The 26,566-nt window shown below is 54.3% G+C and overlaps 1 protein-coding gene across 1 annotated transcript in view; it reads left to right on the forward strand.

The window, feature by feature from the left end:
- Window positions 1–9,782: 9,782 nt before the first annotated feature.
- Window positions 9,783–26,566, forward strand: part of LOC147724984 (E3 ubiquitin-protein ligase TRIM39-like) — a 328,864-nt gene continuing 312,080 nt past the window's right edge. Inside the window, exon 1 of the mRNA XM_086918144.1 lies at window positions 9,783–10,321. Coding sequence (XP_086774270.1) covers window positions 9,905–10,321 — 417 coding nt within the window. The 5' untranslated portion in view covers window positions 9,783–9,904. The remainder of the gene's footprint in view (window positions 10,322–26,566) is intronic.

The raw sequence follows: 26,566 nt of genomic DNA on the forward strand, positions 1-26,566 counted from the left end.
ACGGTTGCGATCCCGCGGCGTTCCGCCCTATCACTCTCATCAATACGTGAAAATCCTCACTAGGTTGTTGGCCACCAGGTTGGCCCCACACATGGCGCACTTGGTCCATCCGGACCAGTGTGGATTTATCCCGGGTCGCAACACCGCAATGAACTTGCGGCGTCTGAATCATATCCTCCACGAGGTGCGTGGTAGTGAAGATCCTCAAATCCTGGTGTTGATTGACCTGGCTAAGGCCTTCGACACTGTCAGTTGAGGGTATCTCTTGGAGGTGCTCCGGGTGGCGGGGCTGGGGCCCGTGTTTTGTAACTGGATCCGGATCCTGTACGGGGCACCCCGGGCTAGGGTTCGGCTCGGGTCGGCCCACTCTGAGGAGTGGTCTTTGGAAAGGGGCACTCGCCAGGGGTGCCCCCTGTCGCCGCTCTTATTCACCCTGGCAATGGAGCCCTTGGCGGTCTCTATTCGTGCTGAAATGGAGCGATGGGGCATCAGTGTGGGAGACACTGTAAATGTGATCTCCCTCTATGCAGATGACGCTCTGTTTTATTTGACCTCTCTGAGCGAATCGCTGCCCGTTTTATTGCGGCTGCTAGTCCGCTTTGGTGCGGCCTCAGGGCTGCGCATTAACCCTGGTAAATCCCTGATCTTTCCTCTGGCGGGCTCTGGTGCTGACACGAGAGTGGGCCTACCATGCCTGGGGCTGCGGTGAGGCCTTCCGTTATCTGGGCATCCAGGTGGCTTCATCTGACGAACAACTGCTGGTCCGCAACGCTGAACGGGTGCTCCGCTCTCTGCAACAGTCTGTGTCCTTCTGGAATACGCTGCCTCTTTCCCTTATGGGGCGGTTGCCGAAATGGTGATATTGCCCAGAATATTGTACGTCCTGCATAACACGCTATGCCCGCTCCCCCCGCATATATTCCGCACGCTCAATACGCTCCTCACATCATTGCTCTGGGCGGGTGGCTGCAGTAGAGTCGCCCTGCATGCCGTGGTCCGGATCTGGGAGGAGGGGGGCCTGGAGGCCCCGAGGTTTGACCTCTACTATTATGCGGCACAGCTTCTACCTGCCGCGAGGTGGTTTGCGGGTACGGAAAACTGGGAGCTGCGACTCCTGGCGGGCAGGGCGGATGGGACGACGTTGCAAGTGGCTTTGATGAAGGGTCGGGGGGCTGACGAGACCCTGCCTTATGTAGTGCGTCACACTGCAGGGGTTTGGCAGCAGTTTGTCGAGAAGATCTTGCGGCGGGCCCCCTTCCATGGAGAGCTGCCGGTGTGGATCTTGGCCCCAGTGCAGCACATGGAGAAGAATATGTCCTTCCGGGAGTGGCGGGACGGCAGATGTGAGACCATGGCAGACCTCTATCCAGACGACCCCTTCGTGTCCTTTGAGCGGGCTGCAGACGCCTTTGACTTAGGCAGGGGGCAATACCTGCACTACAGGGGACTCCAGGAGATGGCCAGGCCAACCTGGCCCCAATTCCCGGAGGCGCCTCCATTGACCCACACCCTTAACATCCTCCTCTCCTGCGGCAGGGGAAAGCGGCTGATCACCTTATTATACTCAGCCATGCGGCAGGGCTCAACTCCGCCGATCGCGCCGTCCTGGGCGGCCTGGGACGCGGACCTGGGGATGGCTCTGGAGCCGGGACAGCGAAAACGTATTGGTCTCCTCACCCGAAAGGTGTCGTGCAATGCACGGTTTAAATTGATTCACTTTAATTTTGTGCACCACACTTACATGACCCCGGTCTCCCTGCACCGTATCTCTGCGGAGAGGTGCGACGCATGTCCCAGGTGCGGGGCAGAGAAAGCCGGATTTTTACATTTGGCTTGGGAATGCCCGCTGGTCGGCAGGTTCTGGGGAGAGGTGGTCGAGCACATTGGCAGCGTCACGGGCCTCTGGATTGCCCGGACTCCGCTTCATTGCCTCTTGGCCCTGGTCCCCAAGCCCAAAAAGAGGAATTTGTCCTACAAACTGCTGCAGCTGCTACTGGTGTTGGCGAGGAGGCGCGTGGCTATCACTTGGATGGGGCAGAGGGCCCCCGAGATGTCCCTGTGGCTTAGGGATGTCAGGGAATGGTCCTTGGCTGAGGAAACACACATGCAGCGCAATGATGTGTGCTGAGGGGTTGCCCAGTGATGATTCAGAGGCCACCAGTGCCGAGTTGTTTACCCCTGTGGAGTCTGGTTCCGAGGAGGATGTGGAGAGAAGGGGGGCGGAGGGCCGTGTTTCGGAGTAGTGCCTTATTGAGTGCGCACTAATGTTCCTTTTTCTATACCTATGTCATTTGCCTTGATTCCCAATGGTCTACTGTTAACTGTGCTGTCTATACCCTAATGGGCCTTGTGAAGATAATCGAACTGTCTACACGTACTCTATTGACGATACCAAATGTGGGGAGGACATTGTTATGTTGCTAGTTATTAGCTTGTGTTCTTGATTGAAAAATTGTCTGTAGCGGCAGATGAGGGCTGGGATCAACGGAAGACATGGGTGGGAATATAACGAGAAGGGAAAAAACTGCGGATAATGGCGATACGCATGTCTTTTACGCAAATGTTTATGTTTCCTTTTGTGGCACTTACCAATGTACGCCGCCTGGCCTCCGGGATGTAGGCTACATGGCCGTGTGTTTTCCTGTATGTTCGATCTGGTTCATTGCATCGATCAGTGCCTATAAGTAGATTTATTTGTCAATGTCTTCTATGCTTTCCGCAATACACATATTTAAAAAAATAAATAAATTACAACTTGTATTCTTTAATAAATCTCATAAAAAAGTTATATCATCAAGCCATAATATAAAAGTACCATCAAAAAGGGGGTTTGTGAACCAGCATATTATTTGAGCAAATCACTAATATTACATCAATTTTATCTTTTTGTCACAATTACACTGCATTGGTAAAATTGAGTATCACAATTTCCTTAAGTATACTCTAAAAAAGGTATATTTCTACCAAAACTATGCAACTAGGTCTACTCCCTTGAGATTTACATATACACAATCCTCAAATAAAAAAACATCTTTATAAAAAACAGTTGATGAAATAACTTCTTCAGGACAAAACATAGAAAAAAATGTTCTTTTTAAAATCTCCTTAAACTTATAAGGCGTCACTCAGGATAATTAAAATGGATCAACCTTGTGGAGTCAATCATACTTCCTCACATGGAGATTCATGGATGACTTTGTAACCTTGATTTAATATAATTCTGGTCCGTATGCCATGAACAAAGCATGTTTTTAAGTTGCAGCTGTTTCTATCCTAGGTTCAGAGAGAAATTCAAATTATCTATTTAGCGAGACGTCAATATATGTATCTCCCTCCTTGCATATCGGTAAATCTGCAACTCGTCCTCCCGATCAAGTATTCCAGGTTTCTGCAGCAAAGAGGCTCCACCACCACGCTCCCCAGTCTCTCCCAGAGAACACTGTGGGACCTCATTGCTACCTCATACCGCTTGAACCCTGACTAATGTCATCACTAAGCACAAATCCTTGGTCACCTCCTTGGGAAAATGCACCCTCCACTCCAGATGTACTAAAGACAAGCTGCCACTATTGGAACTGGACTCCACACTCTTGACTTTTATGTCCAGTTCCTTCATTCTTCTCTCATGCGCTGAGAGCATCCACTCAAATTTCTTTTCCTCCCTATCACTCTCTTTTCCAACCTGAGCTACGCGAGCGCCATTTCATGCACTCTGCTTCTCTCTGTGTCCTCCAACTCCTCTGGAGATAGCCCCTTTGAAGACACACTGTTGCCCTCCCTAGAATCCCAAAACAACACAACTGCCAGTACTGGAAAAAGTGTTTTTGTTAACCTAACAAGGGCTGCTATGAATAAAACATGGCAGTCTAATATCACTTTTGTTGCTGATTTATTATAGCCATTTTATCAATCAGAAAGCTTTTTAATTTTTTCAAAAACATTTCTGTGCATATACGAATATAAATATACAAAATATACAAATATATACAAAATTTACAGAAAACAGGTGAACGACAAATTCTTATTCCATTGACAACACACCCACACTAAAACCTTTCTCACTGCAGTCACTCTATTCACATTCACGCACTTAAACAAAAACAAAAAACAAAAACAATACCTCTGAGGTATAGGTCACTGTCAACGCAAAATATTCACAATACAAACGGTTAGCAAGATTGAATAAATCCTAGATTTACAAAGGTTCTAACAGTTAGAGTAATTAAACTCAGTTTGAATCCAGTCCTTCTAATCTATTTATATTGTTGACAGTTGACATAAAAGATCGACGTGTTTCGAACTCCCTAATTTGGGGGGTTCTCCTCAGGATCAGTATGATTTCTACAAAACAAAAACACATATGAACCAAGTTAGGCTCCCTCGTCTATCAAGTTATAGATCACTATCTAGAGCAGCCACCTGCCGGCTTAAACCAACCTACCTTAACCTCCTATGTAGGATATCTCTCGTGGTTGATGTGAGTAGTTGGTGTGTGGACACTGTAACAAAAAAGGTACGAACACAAATGACATACTGATTCCTATGCTATTTATGACTTCCAACTGGGGCTGCATGAAAATACGTTAACACTCACCTCACAAGCTCTGCAAGTCGCTTGGAGTGTCTGTAAGAAAGGTGAATAACATTGTAGTTGGTAAATTCACCTGACAACGTACTTAAGAGAATATCCGCTATACTAAATGAGGTCACCTACCCGGTGTAGGTTTTGGAAATGCTTCACCGGGAGACGCTTTCACGGTTGGCGTGTGTATCAGTAAATGCTCGGTTGACTCGGGCTGCAGCAGATGCAAAATGCCCTGTAAGGAACGTCCGTGAATTAGAAAAAGGGTGTTCCATTCTAATCTTTTGTTAAATCAGAAACCGGGTTGCAGAACTCTACCCGGTTTACGCAGTCAGTTTAGTTTAAAATAGTATGTTAATGTTAATGTTAATGTTAAGCCGTACTTTTTGAGCGCACGGCTACCCCGAGAGGGTGTCCCGGCGCTTTAGCAAAGAGGCCTGAGAGAAACCATGAAACCAAAGGCAGACAAGCTACAGTCACGATGATTACTTAGTGAAGAGCAAAGTCTTCAGCTCCTTCCTAAAAGCCAGAAGGTTATTCGCATTCCGGAGGGAAAGTGGGAGCTCGTTCCACAAAGACCATCAGTTCCCGCCTGATTCCGCCCTACATCATCTGGGCTCTCCTTACCCAGGAGAAAATGCAGTATTACTATCAGTGTGGTGATGATAGTGTCACTTCAGAAAATTTCCAAAGTGTGATGATAGGACCGTCAAGATGTTATTATGCGGGTAACTGAATTACAGTGCCAAAGTAAATGTGGAAAAATAGTGATGTTAAAATTAGATAACTATTGAGTGGATGCATACATTTTATTCTGTTCCCTCAAAGCTCCCGATATTAAAATGTGGATAAACAAACAGATTTAACAAAATATCTGTTATTCAGTATAGACCATACTGAATAACAGATATAACATCTTGACGGTCCTATCAGCACACTTTGGAAATTTTCTGAAGTGACACTATCATCACCACACTGATCACCACACTGATAGTAATACTGCATTTTCTCCTGGGTAAGGAGAGCCCAGATGATGTAGGGCGGAATCAGGCGGGAACTGATGGGCCCTTTTTTTTGACTCCCAGATACTATTTGACTCCCAGATACTATTTCTAGTTGTTTAGTCTTAGTAGGGCATGTACCTGGTGTGTCGTTAAACAAGCCCAAGGACCCCATCCTAATTTAGTTTTTCTTCTAAGCAAGAAAATACCCATTTTCTAAAAGTGGTACACACAACATAAAAATAATCTTTACTAAAAGATGCATTTTAATATTCTGAGTTCAGGCATACTAAACTCCAACTTTCTATCTTGTCCCAGTGGGAAGTAATACTTATAAGATGCTATAAATAATCTCCCATGCTATCCCATGGGACAGATAGCCTTCCCATAGTGAAAAACGAAATACACTGTATTTCACTATCAGGACATATCACACAAGACAGTGCATGTCCTACCTTTCACATACACTGCACTCTGCCCACAAGGGTAACTTGGGCCTACCTTAGGGGTGACTCACACATAATAAAAGGGAAGGTTAGGGCTTGGCAAGTGGGTGCACTTGTCAGGTTGACAGGGCAGTAGAGACTGCATGCAGACACTGCAGTGGCAGGTCTGAGACCCATTTGAAAGGCTGCTTGTGTGGGTGGCACATTCTGTGCTGTAGGCCCACTGGCAGTATTTGACTTACAGGCCCTGGGCACACACAGTGCACTGTATTAGGGTCTTAGTAGTAATTCAAATAAGCAAATCATAGAGCACTTGCACTTTGGAACAGCAGTGGCAAAGTGCCCAAAGCATCTAGACCAGAGAAAACGAAGTCCAGCACACAGCAAAAATACAAGAAGCAGAAGCAAAAAAGACAGGGGAAAACCACGCCAAGGATGCCAGGTCTAACAGCTGTTGTCCATACTGCACCCATACCTGCCAAGGTCCCATGCCATGTGTGACACGTCCAAGCAGACAAAAAGAAATGATAGGAATGCCTGTAATTTGCCTAACCACTGGCAAATGCTCGGGTCACATCCTTTAGGAAAGTGCCCCCTTTTTCACATGGTCACCCACACTTTTTGCCTGGCATTTGATGACATTTTGACTGAAGTGCACCGTGTTCCTGCTAACCAGGTCCCCAGTGCCAGTGCTCTTTCCCTAAAACAAGGTAATTGCAATTGTTCCCGAATTGGCAAAACCTTTAGCATCTCTGTAAGTCCCTAGTAAATGGTACCCCAGGTACCTAGGTCCTAGGTACTAAAGAGGTTCCCTAAGGTCTGCAGCATATATTCTACCACCCGAAGGGACCCACCACCAAGCCCATGCAGACTGCCATTGCAGGCTGTGTGAAATGGTGTAGACAAATGTGAAAACACAAACACTGCATGCAATATATGTAACTCACTCCTACAGCAAGCCTTATAGCCCTAAGTCAGGGTGCACTATATTACATGTGAGGATATATCTGCATGAGCAGAAATTCCCATGTGCTGTCGAGTTCAATTGCTAGATAGTACAAGTGAACAGGGAAGCCATCTTAAGTACATGTACTGGGCACTGGTCATTACGAGTTCACCAGCTACACGATGGCTTTACTGAAACTTATGGTGTTTGGTATCTAACACCTATTCTTAATAAATCCCTACTGATGCCAGTAGTAGATATATTAAAACATGCACCATGTGGGCACCATAGCGGTGCCCATGCAAACCTGCCAGCCTCTTAGTGTGCTGGCTGACTGTTATTGTCCAGTCTGCTACCACAACTTGTTAATGATCCCCTGCATGTGAGAGGCCCCTTGATGCCCCTAAATTCAGTATTTAGGTGGCCCCCTGAGACCAAGAACTCAGATTCTTATGACTGAAGAAAGAAAAGGACAAAGAAGAGCCGAAGAAGCGAGACCTGCGGACTGCTGGTAAACTTTGATGCTAAACCCTGCCTGCCTACCTGCTCCTGTCCCGACAATCATGACAACCTGACTTTTCCTGCAGCTGTGCATCCTCCAAAAGCCTTGGAGAGCCTCCAGTACTTCGCCACACCATCAGCCTCTCCCTTGAAGTGGAGGAACCACTTCCCTGCAGCCTGCAGGCACGGCCCGCAACTTCGGGTTAACTGTTCTGCTGTTCACCGGGACCACAGACACAGTAGCTAACCAGCAGGAGGTCACTGTGCTCCAGGAGGTCAGATCCATCTGTCCACCAAGTGTTAAGATGCCAGGACCCACCTGAGCCGCCCTGCACCAATACCAGTGGCACAAGACCCCATGCAGCAACCAAAGCTTGTTTGAAGTCCAGTCCGGAATCCAACACCGAAACAACAAACTAGCCCCACAAGGAAAGTCAGCATTGCAGAGGCCAGCACGAGAGTGCTCCAGCTGTCCTGTGTTGTGCCTCTCTGCTGGTCTAACCGAGAACTATGAGTGCCTTTGACGTACAGGCCCAGCCGACCAAAACCCAGTGTACCTGGGCTCCCCGGCCCAGTTCTACGACAACCGACTGTGACCCCGCTTCTCCCAGGACCCTCACATACTGAGTGCCCTATCGGGAACTCCGATACTTGTACCCAAGTCCCCCTTTGCAGCCTGTTTCTAGTTAGCTCCCCTCTTTGCCTAAGGTGTAGCACGCAAGGCTACCATCACATCCAGCACCTCTGTGCCCGGATGCTCCAGGTCAGGTAAATCAAACTAATGGTGGTACTTTGAAATTTGGCCACCTACCAACTTACCTCCCAAAGGGGACCCACGGAATACAATTGCAAGTACCTGCATGAAGTGTATGCTTCTTTCTCTATAGGAAAGTATTACCTCATAAAGACACATTTGTGCTACAATTTTACTTGCCCTGTAAAAATTTATATTTTGAAAAGTACTTACCCAATTACAATGAAGTTGGTGTTGAAATTTATACAAAAGGTACTTGTTATTTTTCTAAATTGGTCTTTAGTTTCTTCATGAGTGTGTCTCATTTATTAACTCTGTGTGTTCAACAAATGTTTAACACAGCCCTCGGATAAGCCTGTGCTCGCCCACACTACCACTAAGAAAGTATTTGGGAATATTAATGTATGCCCTGTAAGCCGATAAGGATCCTCTGGACTTTCTACATAGTGTAACTCATTTTGGTGCACTACATAAAAAGCCAACTCCCTACACATCCCAAACCATCCTTCCTCCGCTCGCTGTGCCACTGGAGCCAAGCTGGACCCGCGGAAGGGCCCCCGTCAGTGTGAAACCTGTCCTGGGCGTCTTGTGTTCTGGTGCAGGGAAGACCTGGCTGGGCAGTTCAGGCTGGACTCTTCCCCTATTGGAGCACGGTCACGGCGGATTTGCATATGGCTGGGTCCACACTGAGGTGACGCGAAGGGCAAAGGAACCAAGTATTGGGTTAGACAGATTGAAGCATTCCTGCCATCACCTTTTGTGTGTTTGATACCTCGAGCAGTCCTGGCATTTTAGCTCACAGCTCTCGCTTGCCATGAGTTTTGAGATAATACTCATACTGTAAAACGACAAACTACAAGTCCCAGAATGCACTAAACGCCAAAGTTCAGCTACAGGCGGGCCCGTTCTGTGCATTAAAGTAAGCTTGCATTGCTGCAACCCCTGCGGTATCTGTTTATGGTCAGTTAATGAAGCTTTGTGAAACCTTCAATTATGAAAAAGCGGAAGCGTCTTCTATCCCCTCGTCCTTTCCGTTTCTCCACCTCTTGTTGCTGCCTTTTCTCTTCAGACATTCTTTTTCTCCCTTCTCTCTGCCTTTATGTCCTTCTTTCCTTCTCTTCCCCTTTGATTCCTTCACGCATTGTTTTACCCCCGTGTATTCCTTTTGCTTTCCCTTGTTTTCTCAGTGAAAGTCTTGGTTTCACTTTTAATTTCCTGTATTTCTCTCATCCCTCTGCCTCCCTCTTCTGCCCAGAAATAAAACACCCGTCGCCCAGTCTGAGGTGTTTTACCAGCCTCTCCGAGGCCCGGGTTGCTGCAGTCAGAGCTGAACTTTCACATTAGCGCTGCGATGACTCGTTGGGGGCTGTAAGCGCTCTATCCATGCAATTAGAATACAATTAGCGAGGCCGTATTTAGTGGACCCAGAGGAAAATGTCAGTCGTGTTTCAGACTATTCATCTTTTCAGCAGCGACCGGTGTGCAATTTAGGGCAAGAAACTCAGTGCAACCTGGACTAGGGAGTCCGGGACAAGCAAGAGAAGACACACAGACACGCCTACTTTATAGAGAACTAGAAGATTCCAGTCCACAGAGGAGGAGACACGCAGACACTCCCATTTTACACAAACAGAGAAACGAAACATAATTTAACCTTCCTGCATTTCGGGGATCATGGCTGCAGCAGCAGCTCAGGGCAGGAATCTCAAAAAGGAGGCCTCTTGTTCCATCTGTCTGGAATATTTCACTGATCCTGTGACTATCGACTGTGGACACAACTTCTGCCGCTCCTGCATCACTCAGAGCTGGGAGGGGAGAGATGGAAACTTCCCCTGTCCGCAGTGCAGAGAAATATCAACAGGGAGAAGCCTCCGACCCAACATGCAACTCGGAAACATTGTGGAAATGTTAAAACAGCTTCACCTGCCCCCAGTGGAGCCCCCACGGGAGAATCTGTGCGAGCAACACGAGGAGAAACTGAGGCTGTTCTGTGATGAGGAAGAGAGGTTGATATGTGTGGTCTGCCGGGAGTCCAAGGACCATAAATCTCACTCAGTGAGACCCATCGAGGAGGCTGCAGAGGAGTACAAGGTATGTGTGCGGGTGTTATGGGATCACAAGTAAAGTCGCTCCCTGAGACTCAAAGGGAAGGCTGCAGAGGAGTACAAGGGAAATATTTAAAAGCCCCTTGCACCACATTTTGCTCCCCCATAGTTACAAGGACATGTAAAGCCACACTGCAGGGCTTTTTGTGTCCTTGTAAAATTAGGGTTACCAACTGGCAGGGTGCAAATTCAGGACAGTCAGTGTAAAAATTCAGGACAAAGGGTCAAAATTCAGGACAGAAGGTCAAAATTCAGGACAGAAATTTGGGACAAAACATAAGTTTTACAGACATATCAGAGGAGGTGGCACAATAATATATAAGTAAGTAAATAGACAACAAAATAAATACAAGTCAAAATAAGTTTATATAAGGTTGCACCAATCATGCACGTCACAGTTTTTCAGTATGCGTGCAGCTTTGCAAAGCGACATCGGGCCCTTTCGCCAATCAAGATTTGTGCTAGCAACAATAGATATTAATAAATAGTGTTTTTGTATTTGTATGTTGAAATCTGTCTTTTAAATGTACAGTGAAAACGCTGTTAGTTATTTTATTTGTATTTTCTCCAGCATGGCGCCTAGACAAAAGCAGAATGCTTTGCCCTGGTCCCATGCAGGAGAAGGCACCCCACATGCTGTCACTGCAATTGGGCCCATTAGCACTTATAGAATGACAATCAGCTGGAGTCTCAGACTGACAATGGCCCCTCCACAGTCTGCACGAGGGAGGTCCGGGAGGGGCGGCTGCAGGCAGCCTCTTCAGTTTAAAAGATAAGAACGAGAGGCCCGAGTGAAATCTTTTTAACTCACGGCGGCTCTCGCATGGGAAACAGCATTCCTTTCTGAGATTTCCCATTTCGATTTTAGTATGATGTCTGTAAGGCGTCCTTAATTTGGGATCCCCAAATTACAGACGCCATGTGGACATCATACTAAAAGGATGGACGGTCCGTGAAATTTACAGCCGGTTGGTCACCCTATTGTAAATACGTCCCTTATCATGTAGCACTATGCGTGAAGGGGGCGTTCCATTGGTGTTGCTGTGTGTGTTCCCACGCAACACGCATGGATTCTGCCCCATTCCCAGATTCACAACCTTTCGTAAACCTTGGAATGCATCAGAAACCTACACCTCCCCAGGGGCCCAGAGGGAGGCGCAATGATGTTTTCATTTCTCCTCGATTTTTCCTCTTTCTATGCGTGCTGCATTCTGTAGCACACATAGAAAGAGGCAAACACCCCGTGTGATTGTTTTTATGCAGGACGGTGTCCTTTCCCACAATCTCCCCACAACATAAGCCCCCTTGCACCATGGTGGAAGGGTGCCTGCAATGGCGCATGGCAGCCAATTATGTGCAAAGCACATGGATGCGACATATTATTGTGAATATGACGCATCCCTGTGCTTTGAAAGTGACTCAGTGCGGCGCAGCCAAACGGCTTGCAGTGCTGCTCTGAGTCTCTTTCTTGTAAGGTTGTCGTGGAATCACAAATTAGTCAAGTCAAGTGATTTATATAGCGCGCTACATACCCAGAGGGTCTCAAGGCGCTTGAGGAAGGGTGGGGAATTACTTGTCGAATATCCAGGTTTTAAGTTGCTTTCTGAATGTTAGGTGGTTCTGAGTGAGGCGAAGGTGAGTGGGAAGTGAGTTCCAGGTTTTAGCTGCCAGGTAGGAGAAGGATCTGCCTCCCATGGTGGTTTTGTTGATGCGAGGTACAGTTGCAAGGGCTTGGTTGGAGGATCGTAGCTGGCGGGAGGGGGTGTAGAAGGAAAGTTGTGAGTTGAGGCATTCGGGTCCAAGTTCGTAAAGTGCTTTGTGTGCGTGGGTTAGGAGGCGGAAAGTAATCCTCTTGTAAACGGGGAGCCAGTGGAGGTTTTTCAGGTGGCCAGCGATGTGGTCTTTACGCGGGATGTCTAGTATGAGTCTGGCTGAAGCGTTCTGGATGCGTTGGACTTTATTCTGGAGTTTTGCGGTGGTACCGGCGTATAGGGTGTTTCCGTAGTCCAGGCGGCTCGTGACCAGTGCGTGGGTGACCGTTTTTCTGGTTTCGGTGGGGATCCAGCGAAATGTTTTTTTCAGCATGCGAAGAATATTGAAGCAAGATGATGAGACGGCGTTGACTTGTCTGTTCATAGAGAGTGAGGAGTCCAGGATGACACCTAAGTTCCGTGCGTGGTTCGTCGGCATGGGTGCTTTTCCAAGGGCCTCTGGCCACCAAGAGTCATCCCAGGTGGAGGGGGAGGTACCTAGGATAAGGACTTCTGTTTTGTCTGAGTTCAGTTTTAGACGGCTGTGCTTCATCCACTCGGCTACTTCTTTCATTTCTTCATGTAGGTTGGTTTTGGCGGTGTTAGGGTCTTTGGTGAGTGATAGTATCAGTTGCGTGTCATCAGCGTAGGAGATGATGTTGAGGTTGTGTTGGCGTGCGATGGCCGCGAGGGGGCTCATGTATACGTTGAAGAGGGTGGGGCTGAGTGAAGATCCTTGTGGCACGCCGCAGATGACTTCGGTGGCTTCTGATTTGTATGGTGGAAGGCGGACTCTCTGAGTTCTTCCGGCAAGGAACGGGGTGATCCATTCCAGTGCTTTTCCTTGGATTCCGATGTTTCTGAGGCGTTGTATTAAGGTGCTATGACAAACTGTGTCAAAGGCTGCGGAGAGATCGAGGAGGATGAGGGCGACTGTGTCTCCATTGTCCAGCAGAGTTCGAATGTCGTCTGTTGCTGCGATGAGTGCGGTCTCAGTGCTGTGTTTGGCTCGGAAGCCGGACTGTGAGGAGTCGAGGGATTTGTTGGTTTCGAGGAAGGCGGCGAGCTGGTTGTTGACAGCTTTCTCGATGACTTTGGCCGGGAATGGAAGGAGCGAGATGGGGCGGTAGTTTTTGAGTTCGGTGAGGTCAGCTGTGGGTTTTTTCAGAAGGGCGCTGAGTTCGGCGTGTTTCCAGCTTTCCGGGAAGGTGGCGGAGTTGAGGGAGCAGTTGATGACGTCTCTGAGGTGCGGTGCTATGATGGAGTCTGCTTTGTTGAAGATGTGGTGAGGGCATGGGTCTGTGGGGGATCCTGAGTGGATAGAGTTCATCAGGCGGATGGTGTCCTCAGTGGAGATTGGGTTCCAGTCATTGAGGATGTTCAAGGGGGGTGGAGGTCCTGCGGAGGGTTGGGTGGGTTGGTCTTCTGGTCGGTTGTCGAAGCTGTTGTGGATGTCTGCGATCTTGTTGTGGAAGAATGAAGCTAGGGAGTTGCAAAGGGCTTGAGAGGGGGTGATGTCGTTGGAGTTGGCTGAGGGGTTGGTAAATTCCTTGACGATGTTGAATAATTCCTTGCTGTTGTGGCCGTTGTTATCTAGTCGGTTCTTGAAAGCGTCTTTCTTGGCAGTCCGAATCAGTTGGTGGTGTATACGGGTGGCGTTTTTGAAGGCGTCCTTGGTGCTGCTGTTTGGGTCTTTTTTCCAGGCCTTCTCAAGGGAGCGACAGAGTTTCTTAGATTTCTTAAGATCATCGTTGAACCAGGAGGCCTTTTTGCTGCCTAGTTTGATTTGACGTTTTTTCAACGGTGCAAGGATGTCGGCGCTGTTGGATAGCCATTGAGTGAGGTTAATGGCTGCTTGGTCGGGGTTTGAGGAGTGGGCAGGGGGGTTTTGAAGAAGCGATGAGGCGATCTGGTCGATAGTGATTTTGTTCCAGTTTCTTCGCAGAGTGGGTTGAGGATGGTTGTGGGTTGATGTCTTATTGTAGGTAAAGTGAACGCAGCTGTGGTCCGTCCAAAGGAGAGCTGTGGTGTGGCTGAAGGAGACATGTTTGCTGGAGGTGAAGATAGGGTCGAGTGTGTGACCTGCAGTGTGGGTGGGGGTAGTGACAAGTTGTTTGAGTCCGAGGTTGGCGAGATTGTCCAGAAGGGTGGTGGTGTTGCGGTCGTTGTTCTTTTCCAGGTGAAAGTTGAGGTCTCCCAGAAGAATGTAATCCTCGGAGGGGAGGGCGTGTGGGGTGATAAAGTCCGTGATGTCTTCACCGAATTGTGCACGGGGTCCTGGTGGCCTGTAGAGGAGGGTGCCTCTGAGTGTGGTCTTGGGGTCGATGTGGATCTGGAAGTGAAGGTGTTCTGCGTTAGCGAGATTGACGTCAGAGCTGGTTGAGATGCGGATGGATTTCTTATGGACGATAGCGATGCCTCCTCCTGTTTGGTCGGTGCGGTCCTTACGGATGATCTTGTAGCCTTCCGGGATGGCAATGGTGATGTCTGGGGCTGATGTGGCGTTCATCCATGTTTCTGTTAGGAAGGCGACGTCTGGAGAGATGGTGTCAAGTAGATTCCAGAGGTCGATGGCGTGCCTCTGGACCGAGCGGGTGTTGAGCAGGATGCATTTTAGGTGGTTTGTGTCAGAGAACTGTTTTGTGTCGAGGATGAGGAGTTGTTCTTAGTGCCGTCGAACTTGCAGGAGTTACAAGAGAAGGGTCCATGGATGTGTCCAGGAGAGGCTTGGACGCAGTTGGGGAGATGGCCGGGGTTTAGGGCTAAGAGGGTGGTGGCGTCGTATGTGATGCGGGTGGGGTGGGTGGAACGGGGGCCAGGGGGTATGGCGCTGGGCGCGGTCCAGGCGCGGACGGGCGTAGACGGGCTTACCTTTGGCGCACCTTCGGCGCGGACGCAGCGCGTGGACGCTGCGCGTAGGGGCATCTGACATAAATGGAGAGTGGAGGGGGGCGGAGCGTGGGAGGGTCAGCTGGGAGGCGGGTCTAGGAGGAGACACGGCAAAAAGTAAAAACAAACTGAAATGGCCGCCCGGTAAGAAATCGAAACTGGGGCACAGCCGGAGCTTGAGTCAAATTAAAATTGATATAAAGTAGGCAAAGAAACGCTTCGCCAATAATCTAATCAGCCGCTATGCAGTTAATGACAGTATTAAAATAATGCAAGCAATAACGATAGCAAAAACGATACCAAGCGCTGTGAAGTGAGCTATGCGCTATAACAGGGCGGCAGGCAGTAGGTATCAGGGCAGGCTCGGCAGGCAGCGAGGAGAAGGCTTCCATTTTGTGAGCAGAGTGCTGGGGGAGCGACCGTAATGGAGGGAATCCAGACGGTCACAGGGAAAGAGAGGACGGGGCGAGTGTAGTGTAACAGTGTGTGGGAGGGTCAGCTGGGAGGCGGGGTCTAGGAGGAGACACGGCAAAAAGTAAAAACAAACTGAAATGGCCGCCCGGTAAGAAATCGAAACTGGGGCACAGCCGGAGCTTGAGTCAAATTAAAATTGATATAAAGTAGGCAAAGAAACGCTTCGCCAATAATCTAATCAGCCGCTATGCAGTTAATGACAGTATTAAAGTAATGCAAGCAATAACGATAGCAAAAACGATACCAAGCGCTGTGAAGTGAGCTATGCGCTATAACAGGGCGGCAGGCAGCAGGTATCAGGGCAGGCTCGGCAGGCAGCGAGGAGAAGGCTTCCGTTTTGTGAGCAGAGTGCTAGGGGAGCGACCGTAATGGAGGGAATCCAGACGGTCACAGGGAAAGAGAGGACGGGGCGAGTGTAGTGTAACAGTGTGTGGGAGGGTCAGCTGGGAGGCGGGGTCTAGGAGGAGACACGGCAAAAAGTAAAAACAAACTGAAATGGCCGCCCGGTAAGAAATCGAAACTGGGGCACAGCCGGAGCTTGAGTCAAATTAAAATTGATATAAAGTAGGCAAAGAAACGCTTCGCCAATAATCTAATCAGCCGCTATGCAGTTAATGACAGTATTAAAGTAATGCAAGCAATAACGATAGCAAAAACGATACCAAGCGCTGTGAAGTGAGCTATGCGCTATAACAGGGCGGCAGGCATTATCCCTAATGGTCACCAGATAAAAAATAGGACTACATTGGGAGGTACAGGAGTAGAAAGGTGTCCCAGCTCTAGGGTCACAAGTCCCACACATTGAGACCCGTAGAAGGAGCTGAAGATTTACAAGGGGTGTCTGTATCAGTTCAGACATAGCTAATTGCTTGCTAAGGGCTCCATGGGGAATTCTGCCCAGGGGCACAGAGTTGGTCTGGAGGAATTCACAGATCACTCATTGCACTGCACGGTCTCCATAGACTATTCTGCACAAGAGCACACAGTGTGTACTCCAGAGAATGAGCATAACAAGATAACAAGGGATGGTATGTCTGTCACAGCTCTGTGGTCACATCTCTCACACCTTGAGCCCCACAGAAGATGCTGCAGAAGTGTCCAAAGTGTGTCTGTGGGTGTTCAGTGTTTACCAGTGACATCACTTCCTGAATCCCATGAAGAAGGCTGCAAAGGATGACACGTTTGGTGCTTAGATGACTAGAAATACAAGGCACTCCTAAGATTCCATAGAGAGGGGTGACAAAGATCACAAGGTTTGTGTGTGAGTGTTCAGGATTCATATATGAAGAGACACTTTGGGAGTTCCTGCAGGAGGCTGCAAAAGAACATAAGGTGCAGGAGTTCAGCGATCATTGCATTCCTAGGACTGCAGAAAAAGGCAGCTCAATGGCAGAAAGGCACGTGTGCCACAGCCTGGGGCGCAAAAGGCTCGCACCCCGAGTCCCATAGAAGAGGCTGCAGAAGAGAACAAGGTTTGATTGTCATAGACCTGGAATCACACATCCCACACCTCGAGTCTCATAGGTGAATCTGAAGGATGCCCAAGAGTACACTGAATGTCTGTGAGTGTCCAGGGATCCTGAGTGTTTCTATGAGCTTGATTGGGAAGAAGGCCAAAGACTTTTGTCAATGAGGACTTCATGGTACCATGAGCAATGGTCTGGGATCTATTACGAAGGTGCTCCAAGCGTGTATGGTGTGTGTGTCTCAGGATTTCAAGCACTGTGCGTGATTGGAGGTTGAAAGCGGTTCAACCTGCTCAATAGAGAAGGAGGCCCAAGAGAACACAGTGTGTCTGTGAGTGTTCTGGGACCTCGAGGGGGGCTGTGGGCTCTGTAGCGGAGGAGATGCAGAAGTGCACAGTGTGTCTGTGAGTGTTCAGGGATCTCAAGCCCCGCGGGCTCTATAGCGAGAGAGATCCAAGAGTACACGTAATCTGTTCCGGGATCTCAGTAGGTTCTGTGGCTCTATGCAGAGAGGGGGCCAGGAGTACAACTTATGTCTGTGTTTGTGCAGGGATGACAGGTCTCATGCCGTGACCCCCCTGTGCAGAAAAGCACAAGGTATTGCTCTTGCAGCCCAGGGATCAGTAGTCACAAACTGGCAGTCCCAGTCCCACAGAATTGGCTGCTGAAGAGCACACGGTGTGTGTGCCACAGTCTTCGAATCACACTTTGTACAAGTGAGCTCCAGAGAAGAGGCTGCATAGGAGCACATGGTTCATCTGCTACAGTCCTGGGATCACAGGCTGCACACTTGAGCCCCTACACCAGGGTGAGGAGGAGCAGGGATTCTAGACACAACTCTCTAGAGCAGCCACCGAGAACCCTGCCAGGAATGCAGCCCGCACCAGTGATTAGCGAGGCGAGGGCCTTAGCCGCCCGAGGAGGGGTTGAACACACGGGCCCATAGCTTTCATTGCACCCAGGAGGAGATTGGCTGAGAGGATTTCCCCTACTGGGTCAAGCGCCCCCAAACAGGCTACTTTCTAGTTTGATTTGGATTGACTGTAGATTGTCCGCTATGAAGGGACTCTTCCCTTCGAAAGGAGGGAGAGTGGCCTGAACCACCGGTGCACAACCAGGGGGGTGGTCCTTGGCAGGAAGGGACACGAGGTTTATAGGCCCGAACAACCCTCACTGAGCCCTCTTTGTCTCTGTTCCCGTTAGAGTCAAAGCAGCAAATTCCCGCCCACCCATCCCTAAGATTCTTCACAGCAGAAGATTTTAATTTCACCATAAATGTGCTAAAAACAAAGATTATTGGCAAGTTTATGGCACCTGGAATTGAAATTATTCAAAACTCACCTTGCTGTGGGCTACGTGCTGGTAACTGCTGCCTTCGAGGGGTGCTCACATCATGGCGTCTTCTTTTGCTGGGAGGGCTGTGATGTGCTTGTATCATTGCTGGCTCTCTCTCCCTGGTTATTTGACGTCACTCTTGTAAATTCCCGATATGCCACATTTTAAGTAAAATAATATAATTGCCATGATGAATATATTTTGACAACAATGTTGTGGTGCAAGATATGCCGAGCTGATCAAGATGTTAAGACTTGCGATGTTGCCATGGTGTCATTCTGCAAGATGTGTCATCACAGTCCTAATGTCTGTCATGTCTTATTCCTCACATTTCAAACTGTGCACCCAATTTATTAAGAGCAAAAAAGTGTTGTGTTTTACCCGCCACTTCAGAGGTTTTATTGTAATTGTAAGGAGTAGAAGAGCAGGGATTACTCACAACATGCCAAAGCCACTGAGACCCCTGCCAGGAGTAACTGAGTCTGGGCCTCATCAGAGTTTGGCAGATGCAGAGATCAACCAAGGTGCGTCGTCATCAGCAGCACCTCTCTGGGCTCCATCAGCAGCAACCCCCCTGGCTCCATCAGCAGCACCTCCCTGGGCTCCATCAGCAGCGCCTCCCTGGGCTCCATCAGCAGCGCCTCCCTGGGCTCCATCTGCAGCGCCTCCCTGGGCTCCATCAGCAGCACCTCCCCAGGCTCCCTCAGCAGCACCTCCCCAGGCTCCCTCTGCAGCACCTCCCTGGGCTCCATCAGCAGCACCTCTCTGGGCTCCATCAGCAGCACCTCTCCGGCTCCATCAGCAGCGCCTCCCCGGGCTCCATCAGCAGCGCCTCCCTGGGCTCCATCAGCAGCACCTCCCCGGGCTCCCTCAGCAGCGCCTCCCTGGGCTCCATCAGCAGCGCCTCGCTGGGCTCCATCAGCAGCGCCTCCCTGAGCTCCATCAGCAGCGCCTCCCTGGGCTCCATCAGCAGCGCCTCCCTGGGCTCCATCAGCAGCGCCTCCCTGGGCTCCATCAGCAGCCCCTCCCGGGCTCCATCAGCAGCGCCTCCCTGGGCTCCATCAGCAGCGCCTCCCTGGGCTCCAGCAGCAGCCTCTCCCTGGGCTCCATCAGCAGCACCTCCCTGGGCTCCATCAGCAGCGCCTCCCTGGGCTCCATCAGCTGCGCCTCCCCGGGCTCCACCAGCAGCGCCTCCCTGGGCTCCATCAGCAGCACCTCCCCAGGCTCCCTCTGCAGCACCTCCCTGGGCTCCATCAGCAGCGCCTCCCCTGGGCTCCCTCAGCAGCGCCTCCCTGGGCTCCCTCAGCAGCGCCTCCCTGGGCTCCATCAGCAGCGCCTCCCAAGGCTCCATCAGCAGCACCTCCCCGGCTCCCTCTGCAGCACCTCCCTGGGCTCCATCAGCAGCGCCTCCCTGGGCTCCATCAGCAGCGCCTCCCTGGGCTCCATCATCAGCGCCTCCCTGGGCTCCATCAGCACCGCCTCCCTGGGCTCCATCAGCAGCACCTCCCTGGGCTCCATCAGCAGCGCCTCCCTGGGCTCCACCAGCAGTGCCTCCCCGGGCTCCATCAGCAGCGCCTCCCTGGGCTCCATCAGCAGCCTCTCCCTGGGCTCCATCAGCAGCGCCTCCCTGGGCTCCATCAGCAGCGCCTCCCTGGGCTCCATCAGCAGCGCCTCCCTGGGCTCCATCAGCAGCGCCTCCCTGGGCTCCATCAGCAGCGCCTCCCTGGGCTCCATCAGCAGCGCCTCCCTGGGCTCCATCAGCAGCCTCTCCCTGGGCTCCATCCGCAGCACCTCCCCGGCTCCATCAGCAGCACCTCCCCGTCTCCATCAGCAGCACCTCCCTGGGCTATATCAGCAGCATCTCCCTGGGCTCCATCAGCAGCGCCTCCCTGGGCTCCATCAGCAGCGCCTCCCTGGGCTCCATCAGCAGCGTCTCCCTGGGCTCCATCAGCAGCGCCTCCCTGGGCTCCATCAGCAGCCTCTCCCTGGGCTCAATCCGCAGCACCTCCCCGGCTCCATCAGCAGCACCTCCCCGGCTCCATCAGCAGCGCCTCCCTGGGCTCCATCAGCAGCGCCTCCCCGGGCTCCATCAGCAGCAACTCCCTGGGCTCCATCAGCAGCGCCTCCCTGGGCTCCATCAGCAGCAACTCCCTGGGCTCCATCAGCAGCGCCTCCCTGGGCTCCATCAGCAGCGCCTCCCTGGGCTCCATCAGCAGCGCCTCCCTGGGCTCCATCAGCAGCGCCTCCCTGGGCTCCATCAGCAGCGCCTCCCTGAGCTCCATCAGCAGCGCCTCCCTGAGCTCCATCAGCAGCACCTCTCTTGGCTCCATCACCAGCAACTCCCTGGGCTCCATCAACAGCACCTCCCTGGGCTCCATCAGCAGCGCCTCCCTGGGCTCCATCAGCAGCGCCTCCCTGGGCTCCATCAGCAGCGCCTCCCTGGGCTCCATCAGCAGCGCCTCCCTGGGCTCCATCCGCAGCACCTCCCCGGCTCCATCAGCAGCACCTCCCTGGGCTCCATCAGCAGCACCTCCCCGGCTCCATCAGCAGCACCTCCCTGGACTCCATCAGCAGCACCTCCCTGGCTCCATCCCTGGGCTATATCGGCAGCACCTCCCTGGGCTCCATCAGCAGCACCTCCCCGGCTCCATCAGCAGCACCTCCCTGGGCTCCATCAGCAGCACCTCCCCGGCTCCATCAGCAGCACCTCCCTGGGCTATATCGGCAGCATCTCCCTGGGCTCCATCAGCAGCGCCTCCCCGGGCTCCATCAGCAGCAACTCCCTGGGCTCCATCAGCAGCGCCTCCCTGGGCTCCATCAGCAGCAACTCCCTGGGCTCCATCAGCAGCAACTCCCTGGGCTCCATCAGCAGTGCCTCCCTGAGCTCAATCAGCAGTGCCTCCCTGAGCTCAATCAGCAGCACCTCCCTGAGCTCCATCAGCAGCATCTCCCGGGGCTCCATCAGCAGCACCTCCCTGGGTTCCCTCAGCAGCACCTCCCCGGGCTCCACCAGCAGCGCCTCCCCGGGCTCCACCAGCAGCGCCTCCTTGGGCTCCATCAGCAGCCTCTCCCTGGGCTCCATCAGCAGCGCCTCCCTGGGCTCCATCAGCAGCGCCTCCCTGGGCTCCATCAGCAGCACCTTCCATGGCTCCATCAGCAGCGCCTCCCCGGCTCCATCAGCAGCGCCTCCCTGGGCTCCATCAGCAGCCTCTCCCTGGGCTCCATGCGCAGCACCTCCCCGGCTCCATCAGCAGCACCTCCCCGGCTCCATCAGCAGCACCTCCCCGGCTCCATCAGCATCGCCTCCCTGGGCTCCATCAGCAGCGCCTCCCCGGGCTCCATCAGCAGCAACTTCCTGGGCTCCATCAGCAGCGCCTCCCTAGGCTCCATCAGCAGCAACTCCCTGGGCTCCATCAGCAGCGCCTCCCGGGGCTCCATCAGCAGTGCCTTCCCGGGCTCCACCAGCAGCGCCTCCCTGGGCTCCATCAGCAGCGCCTCCCTGGGCTCCATCAGCAGCGCCTCCCTGGGCTCCATCAGCAGCGCCTCCCTGGGCTCCATCAGCAGCGCCTCCCTGGGCTCCATCAGCAGCGCCTCCCTGAGCTCCATCAGCAGCGCCTCCCTGAGCTCCATCAGCAGCGCCTCCCTGGGCTCCATCCGCAGCACCTCCCCGGCTCCATCAGCAGCACCTCCCTGGGCTCCATCAGCAGCACCTCCCCGGCTCCATCAGCAGCACCTCCCTGGACTCCATCAGCAGCACCTCCCCGGCTCCCTCCCTGGGCTATATCGGCAGCACCTCCCTGGGCTCCATCAGCAGCACCTCCCCGGCTCCATCAGCAGCACCTCCCTGGGCTCCATCAGCAGCACCTCCCCGGCTCCATCAGCAGCACCTCCCTGGGCTATATCGGCAGCATCTCCCTGGGCTCCATCAGCAGCGCCTCCCCGGGCTCCATCAGCAGCAACTCCCTGGGCTCCATCAGCAGCGCCTCCCTGGGCTCCATCAGCAGCAACTCCCTGGGCTCCATCAGCAGCAACTCCCTGGGCTCCATCAGCAGTGCCTCCCTGAGCTCAATCAGCAGTGCCTCCCTGAGCTCAATCAGCAGCACCTCCCTGAGCTCCATCAGCAGCATCTCCCGGGGCTCCATCAGCAGCACCTCCCTGGGTTCCCTCAGCAGCACCTCCCCGGGCTCCACCAGCAGCGCCTCCCCGGGCTCCACCAGCAGCGCCTCCTTGGGCTCCATCAGCAGCCTCTCCCTGGGCTCCATCAGCAGCGCCTCCCTGGGCTCCATCAGCAGCGCCTCCCTGGGCTCCATCAGCAGCACCTTCCATGGCTCCATCAGCAGCGCCTCCCTGGGCTCCATCAGCAGCCTCTCCCTGAGCTGCATCAGCAGCGCCCCTCTGGGCTCCATCAGCAGCGCCTCCCTGGGCTCCATCAGCAGCGCCTCCCTGGGCTCCATCAGCAGCGCCTCCCTGGGCTCCATCAGCAGCGCCTCCCTGGGCTCCATCAGCAGCGCCTCCCTGAGCTCCATCAGCAGCGCCTCCCTGAGCTCTATCAGCAGCACCTCTCTTGGCTCCATCAGCAGCAACTCCCTGGGCTCCATCAGCAGCGCCTCCCTGGGCTCCATCAGCAGCGCCTCCCCTGGGCTCCATCAGCAGCAACTCCCTGGGCTCCATCAGCAGTGCCTCCCTGGGCTCCATCAGCAGCGCCTCCCCGGGCTCCATCAGCGGCGCCTCCCTGGGCTCCATCAGCAGCGCCTCCCTGGGCTCCATCAGCAGCGCCTCCCTGGGCTCCATCAGCAGCGCCTCCCTGGGCTCCATCAGCAGCAACTCCCTGGGCTCCATCAGCAGCCTCTCCCTGGGCTCCATCAGCAGCGCCTCCCTGGGCTCCATCAGCAGCGCCTCCCTGGGCTCCATCAGCAGCGCCTCCCTGGGCTCCACCAGCAGCGCCTCCCTGGGCTCCATCAGCAGCAACTCCCTGGGCTCCATCAGCAGCCTCTCCCTGGGCTCCATCAGCAGCGCCTCCCATGGCTTCATCAGCAGCGCCTCCCATGGCTTCATCAGCAGCACCTCCCTGGGCTCCATCAGCAGCCCCTCCCTGGGCTCCATCAGCAGCACGCCCCTGGGCTCCATCAGCAGCACCTCCCTGAGCTCCATCAGCAGCACCTCCCGGGGCTCCATCAGCAGCACCTCCCATGGCTCCATCAGCAGCACCTCCCTGGGCTCCATCAGCAGCACCTCCCTGGGCTCCATCAGCAGCGCATCCCTGGGCTCCATCAGCAGCGTCTCCCTGGGCTCCATCAGCAGCGCCTCCCTGGGCTCCATCAGCAGCACCTCCCCGGCTCCATAAGCAGCACCTCCCTGGGCTCCATCAGCAGCACCTCCCTGGGCTCCATCAGCAGCACCTCCCCGGCTCCATCAGCAGCACCTCCCTGGGCTATATCGGCAGCACCTCCCTGGGCTCCATCAGCAGCGCCTCCCTGGGCTCCATCAGCAGCGCCTCCCTGGGCTCCATCAGCAGCCTCTACCTGGGCTCCATCAGCAGCGCCTCCCTAGACTCCATCAGCAGCACCTCCATGGGCTCCACCAGCAGCTCCTCCCTGGGCTCCATCAGCAGCGCCTCCCTGGGCTCCATCCGAAGCGCCTCCCCGGGCTCCATCAGCAGCATCTCAATGGGCTCCACCAGCAGCTCCTCCCTGGGCTCCATCAGCAGCGCCTTCCCGGGCTCCATCAGCAGTGCCTTCCCTGGGCTCCATCAGCAGCGCCTCCCTGGGCTCCATCAGCAGCGCCTCCCTGGGGTCCATCAGGAGCGCCTCCCTGGGCTCCATCAGCAGCGCCTCCCCGGGCTCCATCAGCAGCAACTCCCTGGGCTCCATCAGCAGCGCCTCCCTGGGCTCCATCAGCAGCAACTCCCTGGGCTCCATCAGCAGCAACTCCCTGGGCTCCATCAGCAGTGCCTCCCTGAGCTCAATCAGCAGTGCCTCCCTGAGCTCAATCAGCAGCACCTCCCTGAGCTCCATCAGCAGCATCTCCCGGGGCTCCATCAGCAGCACCTCCCTGGGCTATATCGGCAGCATCTCCCTGGGCTCCATCAGCAGCGCCTCCCTGGGCTCCATCAGCAGCGCCTCCCTGGGCTCCATCAGCAGCGCCTCCCTGGGCTCCATCAGCAGCGCCTCCCTGGGCTCCATCAGCAGCGCCTCCCTGGGCTCCATCAGCAGCGCCTCCCTGGGCTCCATCAGCAGCGCCTCCCTGGGCTCCATCAGCAGCACCTTCCATGGCTCCATCAGCAGCGCCTCCCTGGGCTCCATCAGCAGCCTCTCCCTGGGCTCCATGCGCAGCACCTCCCCGGCTCCATCAGCAGCACCTCCCCGGCTCCATCAGCAGCACCTCCCCGGCTCCTTCAGCAGCACCTCCCCGGCTCCATCAGCAGCGCCTCCCTGGGCTCCATCAGCAGCGCCTCCCTGGGCTCCATCAGCAGCAACTCCCTGGGCTCCATCAGCAGCGCCTCCCGGGGCTCCATCAGCAGTGCCTTCCCGGGCTCCACCAGCAGCGCCTCCCTGGGCTCCATCAGCAGCGCCTCCCTGGGCTCCATCAGCAGCGCCTCCCTGGGCTCCATCAGCAGCGCCTCCCTGGGCTCCATCAGCAGCGCCTCCCTGGGCTCCATCAGCAGCACCTCCCTGGGCTCCATCAGCAGCACCTCCCCGGCTCCATCAGCAGCACCTCCCTGGGCTATATCGGCAGCACCTCCCTGGGCTCCATCAGCAGCGCCTCCCTGGGCTCCATCAGCAGCGCCTCCCTGGGCTCCATCAGCAGCGCCTCCCTGGGCTCCACCAGCAGCGCCTCCCTGGGCTCCATCAGCAGCGCCTCCCTAGACTCCATCAGCAGCACCTCCATGGGCTCCATCAGCAGCGCCTCCCTGGGCTCCATCCGAAGCGCCTCCCCGGGCTCCATCAGCAGCATCTCAATGGGCTCCACCAGCAGCACCTCCCTCGGCTCCATCAGCAGCGCCTCCCTGGGCTCCATCAGCAGCGCCTCCCTGAGCTCCATCAGCAGCATCTCCCTGGGCTCCATCAGCAGCAACTCCCTGGGCTCCATCAGCAGCGCCTCCCTGGGCTCCATCAGCAGCAACTCCCTGGGCTCCATCAGCAGCGCCTCCCTGGGCTCCATCAGCAGCAACTCCCTGGGCTCCATCAGCAGCGCCTCCCTGGGCTCCATCAGCAGCGCCTCCCTGGGCTCCATCAGCAGCGCCTTCCCGGGCTCCATCAGCAGTGCCTTCCCTGGGCTCCATCAGCAGCGCCTCCCTGGGCTCCATCAGCAGCAACTCCCTGGGCTCCATCAGCAGCGCCTCCCTGGGCTCCATCAGCAGCAACTCCCTGGGCTCCATCAGCAGCGCCTCCCTGGGCTCCATCAGCAGCGCCTCCCTGGGCTCCATCAGCAGCAACTCCCTGGGCTCCATCAGCAGCGCCTCCCTGGGCTCCATCAGCAGCAACTCCCGGGGCTCCATCAGCAGCGCCTCCCTGGGCTCCATCAGCAGTGCCTCCCTGAGCTCAATCAGCAGTGCCTCCCTGAGCTCAATCAGCAGCACCTCCCTGAGCTCCATCAGCAGCATCTCCCGGGGCTCCATCAGCAGCACCTCTCTGGGTTCCCTCAGCAGCGCCTCCCTGGGCTCCATCAGCAGCACCTCTCTGGGCTCCACCAGCAGCGCCTCCCCGGGCTCCACCAGCAGCGCCTCCTTGGGCTCCATCAGCAGCCTCTCCCTGGGCTCCATCAGCAGCGCCTCCCTGGGCTCCATCAGCAGCGCCTCCCTGGGCTCCATCAGCAGCACCTTCCATGGCTCCATCAGCAGCGCCTCTCTGGGCTCCATCAGCAGCGCCTCCCTGGGCTCCATCAGCAGCGCCTCCCTGGGCTCCATCAGCAGCACCTTCCATGGCTCCATCAGCAGCGCCTCCCTGGGCTCCATCAGCAGCGCCTCCCTGGGCTCCATCAGCAGCACCTTCCATGGCTCCATCAGCAGCCTCTCCCTGGGCTCCATCAGCAGCGCCTCCCTGGGCTCCATCAGCAGCGCCTCCCTGGGCTCCATGCGCAGCACCTCCCCGGCTCCATCAGCAGCACCTCCCCGGCTCCATCAGCAGCACCTCCCCGGCTCCATCAGCAGCGCCTCCCTGGGCTCCATCAGCAGCGCCTCCCCGGGCTCCATCAGCAGCAACTTCCTGGGCTCCATCAGCAGCGCCTCCCTGGGCTCCATCAGCAGCAACTCCCTGGGCTCCATCAGCAGCGCCTCCCGGGGCTCCATCAGCAGTGCCTTCCCGGGCTCCACCAGCA

This window comes from Lissotriton vulgaris, chromosome 4_1 (genome assembly GCF_964263255.1).
Source record: "Lissotriton vulgaris chromosome 4_1, aLisVul1.2, whole genome shotgun sequence".
NCBI lineage: Eukaryota > Metazoa > Chordata > Amphibia > Caudata > Salamandridae > Lissotriton > Lissotriton vulgaris.